Source organism: Triturus cristatus, chromosome 1_2 (genome assembly GCF_964204655.1).
Source record: "Triturus cristatus chromosome 1_2, aTriCri1.1, whole genome shotgun sequence".
NCBI lineage: Eukaryota > Metazoa > Chordata > Amphibia > Caudata > Salamandridae > Triturus > Triturus cristatus.
Genome location: NC_140580.1, coordinates 87991829 through 88001244, shown reverse-complemented (window position 1 = coordinate 88001244; position 9416 = coordinate 87991829). Strand labels below are relative to the sequence as shown.

Genomic DNA, 9416 nt, shown 5'->3' with positions numbered 1-9416 from the left:
GCTCCTGTACCTTCACTTCTCCTGTCCTGTCACTTCTCCTGCCCCGTCACTTCTGCCCTGTTCACTGCTCCTGCCTCGTTCACTGCTCCTGCCCCGCTCACTGCTCCTGCCCCGTTCACTGCTTTTGTACGTTCACCGCTCCTGCCCGGTAACCGCTCCTGCTCATGCCTAATCACAGCTCCTGCCCTGTCACTTCTTCTGCCCCATTACCTCTCCTGCCCCGTCACCTCTCTTGCCCTGTCACTTCTCCTGCCCTGTCACTTCTCCTGCCCGTCACTTCTCCTGCCCGGTCACCACTCCTGCCTGTCACTTATCCTGCCCGGTCACCACTCCTGCCTGTCACTTCTCCTTTCCTGTTGCCTCTCCTGCCCTGTCACTGCTCCTGTCCCGTCACTGCTCCTTCCCCATCACTTTTCCTGCCTTGTCACTTTTCCTGCCCCGTCACCGCTCATGCCCGTTCACTGCTCCTGCCCGCTCACTGCTCCTGTCCAGTCAGCACTCCTGCTCATGCCCGATCACCGCTCCTGCCCCATCACTTCTCCTGTCCCATCCCTTCTCCTGCCCCGTTCACTGCTCCTATCCATTCACTGCTCCTGCCCGGTTACCGCTCCTGTTCATGCCTACTCACCGCTCCTTCCCCGTCACTTCTCCTGCCCCGTCGCCTCTCCTTTCCTGTCACCTCATGCCTGAGACACTGTTTGCGATTCCCAATGGGGTCGCAAATTGCATGCCTCATGCATATTAATGAGGCTGTCGCAATTTGCGACCCCATTGGGATTGGCTGGCACTCCCAGGGATGGTGGCCTGCTTGGGTCAACAGACCATCATGTCTGGGACTGCTTTTAAATAAAGCAGTCTTTAAAAAAAATGCAGCCCGTTTTCCTTACAGGAAAAATGGGATGCATTTAAAAAATGAAAATGTAACTTTTCAGTTTCAGTTTTTAAGGGCAGGCAGTGGTCCCCGGGACTTAAAAATATTTTTAGAGCCACTCACAAAGGGGAAGGGGTTACCTGGGGACTCCTTCCCGTTTGCAAGTGGTTTACCACCCTTCTGTGAAGGGTGGTAAACTGCGACTGTTTTGCGACCGCAATTGCAGTCGCAAAACAGTCATACATAGCTTCAGGAGTCGCTATTAGAAAGGGACGCCCTTGGAACGCCTCTTCCTAATAACGAGTTGCTAACCCTCATTTGCAAGTCGCCAATTGAGTTGGGACTCTCAAAATAGGATTACTACATGACCCACACGTTTTTTGCGGTCACAAACGGGTCTAAAACCCATTTGCGCCTGCAAAAAACGTTAGTACATCTGGTCCATAGTGCAGTAGTTCAGGCCAGTTCTAGAATTTTCGGGGCCCCGGGTGAAAGGGTAGGTGCGAGGCCCCTCTATTTACATAAGTGACACTTTCTGGGTTTGGGAAGCTTTTTTGAGAGACTCCTCCTGGGTGCAGCTCCTCCTCCTCAGCCACCTACAAGCACCTCTTTTACAGCCCATTTCGGGCTGACGGTGTGAGAATTGCTTGGGGGCTGAGAGTGGGGCGCTAAAGTGCTGACAATGGGCGTCCCGCAGTGTCTCTGAATGGGCAGTCCGAGAGGTACCCTCCTCCCCTAGGCCTTCCCACACAATCCCTTAGAGGGCCCCCTCCTCTGGGCCCAATTGTAAAGAGACACCTTTCTTTCAATTAGATCGGCAGGATAAATGAGGATTAGTGGGGTGTTGCCATTGTGCCGGACCCTATGCTGGAAGGCTGAGTTGGAGACACTGGGCAGCTGCCCACACTGCCCATGCTTAGCGCCGGCCCTGGCGGTAGTACTTGCAGTAAATGCAGCAACTGCACGGAGTTATTCACTAACACTACCCCGAGCATATACAGTTCTGTTGATTGGGCGGAACTTCCAAAACGTTAGCACACAGTCTGTGAGGCCACACTATTCAGGCCTAGGTCAGACGATAGGTGGATTATACAGGATTAACAACCGCTGTCCCACTCAACTCACGCAAGAGTTCTCTATTTCACCTGCCCAAGCACTGAGGGGCATATTTACAAGGGCTTTATCTCTGCTTTTATGGCTTAAAAAGCCAAAGAAGCGGAGATAAAACTATCGCCCTATTTACAAGAGGGTCCTAACATGCATAATCGCATGTTAGCACCCTTTTTCCCAACGACTCCCATTGCATCTCTAATGGGATGCAATGTGGGCGTCACTGGGCGTACCCCGGATGGACAACCTTGCAAATATCGCTGATGTTCACGTCGCGATATTTACAAGGCTGCCCCAGCATTTTAGCACACGTTAGTTTTAGGAGAAAACAGCTGTTTTCTCCAAAAACTAATGTCTGCTAAAATGCAGACTTACCTATCCCCAACATTGGGGTGGATTATGCTGATACGACCCTATGGGTCGTATCAGCAAGGTTATCGCCGTTTTGCAGGGAAAACCAGCGATGTTCCCTGCAAAAGGACGATAACCTCGCTATCTCTGGAATTTTATCGCCCTGGAGAAATGTGTTGTTAATAACGCTCTACCAGGGCGATAAATTCCAGAGATAGCTTGCGATAATAACATTATCGCTAAGCACGGCCAGCGATAATTATCACTGGCCGTTGATAATATGCCTCTTAGTGACTTCTGTAAATCCACAAGCACACTCGTTATCTAGGCAGGGAAGTGACACTCGAGGCTTCCTCTGATTAAGGACTTGTTTCAGATGGGCCAGGCCTAGTTTGTAAATAGGAATCCGATTAATCAGATATTTTTGCCAGGGAAGCATATACTCCTGCTACACACAAACAACAAACTAGCTTCACTTGGTAAGACAGTTCTTCTGTCCAACATAGTACATTTCTTTGGATAGACATAACAGCTGGCGTTTGTCTTATCATCATTGTACAGTGGCTTTTCTCCAAGTAACCACCTCGTCCCTGACTGAGGGTAAATGAGCAGCAAAATGACAACTGGGAACACCACCATGAGGCTCTCTAACCTGGAGCCTGACTCCGATTTCTTACCAACACCTCCACCGAAAGCTCCGCGATCGGTCACTCTCAATGCACGGTAAGTGATAGGACCAAACAGTAAAAGTAGATATCCATATCTTTTGGGGCAGTTCTACATTATTTGTAAAAACAAAACAAATGCCTTAACGCTGCAGTGCTCCCTCTATAGAGAACAACACCTCGTACTAGAATTCATCATTATGATGGCCAGAAGTTCTGATCTTATTTACTTTGTATATCAATTAATTTAGTGCTCTAGTTTTACATTTTTGAATTTCCTGAGTCTCAGAATTGATATATGAGTTTAAATTAGATAGTTGATTAGACTTTCCCAGTGCTGAAAAACTATTTGGACCTCATATTCATGACGGTGAAAACTAAAAGGCCTAACCAGTAGTGAATGTAAATACTGAAAAGGCAATGGAGGATTTCACCTTCAAAATGTAATTTTTCAGATTGAGTGTCAGTGTAGGTGTTAATGCAGCAGTAAGGAGGGAAGTGTCCCCTTATTTTATTGGGTTGTTTTATTCCCAGTGCAATCATAAGACACTGTAGTGTATAAATCCACGCTGTACACCGCAAGGTAAAACAGTTTAATGTCTAGAGATGCAGGTTCCGGCAAATACAGCCCTCTAAACCTTCTAGCTCCTCAGTTAACCACCTTTTGCCCCAACACTAGAATGCAGCCAGCTTCACTGGAGATTCTAGAATTGAATGGTAATGATGAATCCTTCAGTTAAGGCCACAACTCATCCCCTTTATTATAAAACAAATATTAACACTAAAGCAATGAAGAACAAAAACAGCAATAACACTTAAGATACATGTAATACATTTCCATGATATATAATGAGAACATTGTCTAGATACCTTCACAACATATAGTCCTTCAACCACTTTGGAAGTTTCTCGTGTCTTTTACCACCAATTGGTACATCTGTTGTATCTTCAGACTCCTCTACCACAGGATGCTTCACAACCTCAGCAAATCTCTTACCAGATTCAGACTTGGAACTTTCTGACACAACACTTGATTCAACAGCAATTCCCCAGGATTCCACAGCAGCATCAATGTCGCTGGTTCCTGGAACAGAACCACCAATTCTGAGGTAGCACACTCCGAAACAACATTTCTACCACCATCAATTACCTCTGCGCCACACTATCAAGGTTCCATTCAATCATCTACTAAACAACCAATACCATCATCTTGTGAAGCTGAATAAGTATCCCTCCACACTTCATTGTAACCCACTGCCACACATGTAAGGTTCCATGCTTTGCCATTTCTTAGACAAATCGCATTATGCAAAACTTCAACCACCTCTTCTGGTTCATAAAAGTGATTTTATGGTCACTCGAATTTTATCAAAATACATTCTGGAAGCTTAGATAAGAACAGCAAAACACACAAGATGATGGACGGAATGTTGCACATTGGCAAACATTCACCCCCAGTCACAGATCTGGGTTTAATCCATCGTTATTTTGCTCACCACGCCACCCCAGTTCAGACATGGCCCTATGCAAATCAGTCTTGACCCTGTGCCTTATGGGAACAGTCCAGCCCGAACTGCCAAGCCATGTCCTCCCTGGACCGGAATCAAGCATCCTAGGACCGGTTTCGGGGTTTCACCCCTCTTCAGCCAGAATAGCTTGACTCCAGTGGCGTAGTGAGCATGGGACCGACGTCTGGGCATACCCTTCCCACATAGGGTGAACAGCAAAACACACAAGATGATGGACGGAATGTTGCACTTTGGCAAACATTCACCCCCAGTCACAGATCTGGGTTTAATCCATCGTTATTTTGCTCACCATGCCACCCCAGTTCAGACATGCCATATGCAAATCCTAGGACCCCGAAACCGGTCCTAGGATGCTTGATTCCGGTCCATGGAAGATATGGCTTGGCAGTTCGGGCTGGACTGTTCCCATGAGGCACAGGGTCAAGACTGATTTGCATATGCCCATGTCTGAACTGGGGTGGCGTGGTGAGCAAAATAACGATGGATTAAACCCAGATCTGTGACTGGCGGTGAATGTTTTGCCAATGTGCAACATTCCGTCCATCATCTTGTGTGTTTTGCTGTTCGCCCTATGTGGGAAGGGTATGCCCAGACATGGGTTCCGTGCTCACTATGCCACTGGAGTCAAGCTTTCCTGGCTGAAGAGGGGTGAAACCCCAAAACCGGTCCTAGGATGCTTGATTCCGGTCCAGGAAAGACATGGCTTGGTAGTTCAGACTGGACTGTTCCCATGAGGCACAGGGTCAAGACTGATTTGCATATGGCCATGTCTGAACAGGAGTTGTGTGGTGAGCAAAATAACAATGGCTTAAACCCAGATCTGTGACTGGGGGTGAATGTTTTGCCAATGTGCAACATTCTGTCGATCATCTTGTGTGTTTTGCTGTTCGCCCTATGTGGGAAGGGTATGCCCAGAAGTGGGTCCCATGCTCACTACGCCACTGGAGTCAAGCTTTCCTGGCTGAAGAGGGGTGAAACCCCGAAACCGGTCCTAGGATGCTTAAATCCGGTCCAGGAAGACATGGCATGGCAGTTCGGGCTGGACTGTTCCCATGAGGCACAGGGTCAAGACTGATTTGCATATGGCCATGTCTGAACTGGGGTGGCGTGGTGAGCAAAATAACGATGGATTAAACCCAGATCTGTGACTGGGGGTGAATGTTTTGCCAATGTGCAACAATCCGTCCATCATCTTGTGTGTTTTGCTGTTCGCCCTATATGGGAAGGGTATGCCCAGAAGTGGGTCCCGTGCTCAGTATGCCACTGGAGTCAAGCTATCCTGGCTGAAGAGGGGTGAAACCCTGAAACCGGTCCTAGGATGCTTGATTCCGGTCCAGGGAAGACATGGCTTGGCAGTTCGGGATGGACTGTTCCCATGAGGCACAGTGTCAAGACTGATTTGCATATGGCCATGTCTGAACTGGGGTGGCGTGGTGAGCAAAATAACGATGGATTAAACCCAGATCTGTGACTGGGGGTGAATGTTTGCCAATGTGCAACATTCCGTCCATCATCTTGTGTGTTTTGCTGTTCGCCCTATGTGGGAAGGGTATGCTCAGAAGTGGGTCCCGTGCTCACTACACCACTGGAGTCAAGCTATCCTGGCTGAAGAGGGGTGAAACCCCGAAACCGGTCCTAGGATGCTTGATTCCGTTCCAGGGAAGACATGGCTTGGCAGTTCAGGCTGGACTGTTCCCATGAGGCACAGGGTCAAGACTGATTTGCATATGGCCATGTCTGAACTGGGGTGGCTTGGTGAGCAAAATAGCGATGGATTAAACCCAGATCTGTGACTGGGGGTGAATGTTTTGCCAATGTGCAACATTCCGTCCATCATCTTGTGTTTTGGTTAGATAAGAACTGCACACCATTATCAGTCACAATTGTTGCAGGAATACTTTATGATACAAAAAAAAACACAGAATCAGTGTGAGCTTTGTCTACCACTTCCTCAAAGAGGCCCCTTCAAAAGAAATCCATAGGAACAATAATATACTTCTGTGGAGTGCTCACAATCCCACAATGTCCACTGCAACACATTCTAATGATATTTAGGAACATAACCATTAGTCATAGACAGGCTCAATGTGCGGAGAGTCTTATCCATCCCACATGGCTTTCCACAAACAAATCAACACCAGGCCACCAAAATAACTTCTTGACCACTGACTTTGTTCTGATGAGTCCAAACTGGCCTTCATGATATAACTTCAAAACCATTTCTCGTAACCCACTATGGGAAATAACCCTGTTATCTTTCTAAATCATGCCATTCTCCAATGACAATTTTGATCTAACCTCCCATAAAGGTCTAACTGCTGTTCTTTCTTAGGCCATTTGGCACAGATGAGCATAGAGACGTTTTGCAACACAATATCCTTCCCATATTCCCTTTCCTACACTTCTTTCTTAGCAGCATTTGTTTCCGAATCATGCACCAAAGCGATCTGGCTGTCATTCCAATCATCATCCTCACATTCCTCCAATTGTGCAGGCATCTTAGATAAGAAGTCAGCAACAATATTTTCTTTCCAGGTACATAAATCTTTTTGTACACAAAGTCCTGCATTCTAATTGATAACCTGGCATTTCTTGCAGAAGCATCAACCGGTTCTTTAGTAATTAACAACTTAACAAGTGGCTTGCCCCATGCAAAGGCTCTAAAATGAACATGATCCAAAGCACAATCTAGGGCATCCTCCTCTATTATGGGGTACTTTTCCTCAATAGTAGACAGGGATCTGAATGCAAAGGCTATCACATTATTTCTTTCCTTTGTATCTGTGTGTCAACACTGCTCCCAATTTTCTATTACTCATGTCTGTGGTAATAATGTTGTCAGCAGTTGGGTCAAAGCTCTTCAAAGCAGCAGCATTACTTATTTCATGTTTGGACCTGTAAAAGTCCTTATCGCACTGCAGGGACCACTCAAATTTATTCTTATTTTTAAACAACTGTCTGATATACCTTTTATATGCAAAATATGGAACATACTTTGCAGTACTCGGCAAGTCCCAAAAATGGCCAAGCATCGTCCTTACAGCCAGGTGCTGAAGCATCTCTAATAGCACTTAGCAAGGATGGTTTCGGTTTAACATCACCTTCCTCAGTGAAATGTCCTAGGTATGTCACACTATTCTCAGCAAACTTGCACTTAGAGGATTAACAGTCAAGCCATACACTTCAAGAATTTTCAAGACTTTCTCCAATTTGACATCATACTTGTTCCTTCCTTCACCAAAAATCAGTATATCATCCTCAAAGAACACGATGCCATCGTCCTTGCCAAAGAACGTGAAAATCAGTCTCTGAAAGACAGCCGCTGCAGAAGCTAAGTCAAACTGCATGTGTTTGATTCGGAAACACCCATCTGGTGTACTAAATGTTGTGATTTTTCTACATTTAAGTACTAATGAGACCTGATGATAAGCGGGCGACAAATCTATGGTAGAAAGCATACTTTGCACCTTTCAAGCATGTTAACATCTCATATTGAAAAGGTTCTAAGACTAAGAAAGAGAGTATTGGGAGCCTTCTGGGTATTAAGAATAATACATTTGCGAGAATAAGGAGTGATAGGAATTTCAATAGGAAAGAGACTGTGTATTTAAATCATATGAGCATAAGAGCAAAAAAAAATTCTAGAGCAGAACAAAGGAACTAGCTCAATTTAAATAAAAAAATACATCACCCATGAGAGGAGCTATATATATATATATTTATATATTCACTGAAAAAACCATAGGTTTCAGGGGCGTTATAGTTAGCTGGACATTTCCCTCGTACAAAACCCTAGAAATTCCCCTGTTATAGTTAGTTCAGCTAACTATAACTCGTGCCCCCGCAATGCACTGCTGATGACGTCACATATTACATCACTCATGACATGGTCAGTGACTTCAATGATGACATCATCCAGTGAGTATGTGTTTCTGTACAGTTTTAATATGTTTAATATATATAGGGAAAGGTCTGTTGAAGAATGAGTGGGTGTACAAGTGTGTGAATGGATGATTTTCTAGGTGCGTAACTGACTCTATAAGTGAGTCATTAAATGTATCTTACTGCAGATTAGTGACTAAACTGTGTGAATGTCTGTATGTGTCTGTGTGTTGGTGTATAAGTGGCTGCATGGGTTTGTGAATAGCTATATGAGTGTCTACATGGGTTATTGATTGGTTGTCTGAGTATCTGTATGGGTGCCTGAGTGTTTGTGTGGGTAGGGTGTGTGTGACTCTATGCATAGATGTGTGAGTGTGTGATTCTATGGGTGCATGGTTTTAAGAGTGCATCTGTGATGAACTGTATGGTTGGGTGAGTGTATGTATGGGTGTGTTCGGGAAAGAATGTATATCTCAGTGGTACATGTGTGATTAACTACATATGTGAAAGGCAGAATATATGCGTGTAAGAGTATATAAGTGGGTATATGTGAGAGTGTGTGATTGTGAGAGTGGCTGTATGGATGAGTGTGTGCTTGTATCAATGATCGTATAAGAGCGTAAGAATGTGGTACTATTTTTATGAGTAAGTGAACTTGAGTGTATTTAACTGTATAGGTGAGTAAATTGGACTGTGTTTAATTACTTGCACGACTGACTAGGTGTGTCAGTACCTCAATGGATGATTGGCAGTCTGTGAGTGTCTATATAGGTGTATAAATGCATATGATAGTCTTGTACGGAGTGACTGTAAGTATGAGTGACTGTACAGGTGAGTGAATGGAGGTGTATGTAGACCTAAGAGTTAATGAGTGGGTATGTAGTTATTGGTATTGGAGTATCTATGGTTTTGAGAATGGACGTCTGAAATTTTGAGTTGGTGTATCAAAGGTTAAATTAGGGTGTGAGAAGATGCAGTAATTTATCACATGGATGATGTCATCAGTGA

General features: G+C 45.1%; 1 protein-coding gene across 1 annotated transcript in view; it reads left to right on the top strand.

Moving 5' to 3' along the window:
* The first annotated feature begins 2936 nt into the window (after nucleotides 1-2936).
* BTBD16 (BTB domain containing 16) overlaps nucleotides 2937-9416 on the top strand; it is a 654256-nt gene continuing 647776 nt past the window's right edge. The window contains exon 1 of the mRNA XM_085614582.1: nucleotides 2937-3055. Coding sequence (XP_085470708.1) covers nucleotides 2937-3055 — 119 coding nt within the window. The remainder of the gene's footprint in view (nucleotides 3056-9416) is intronic.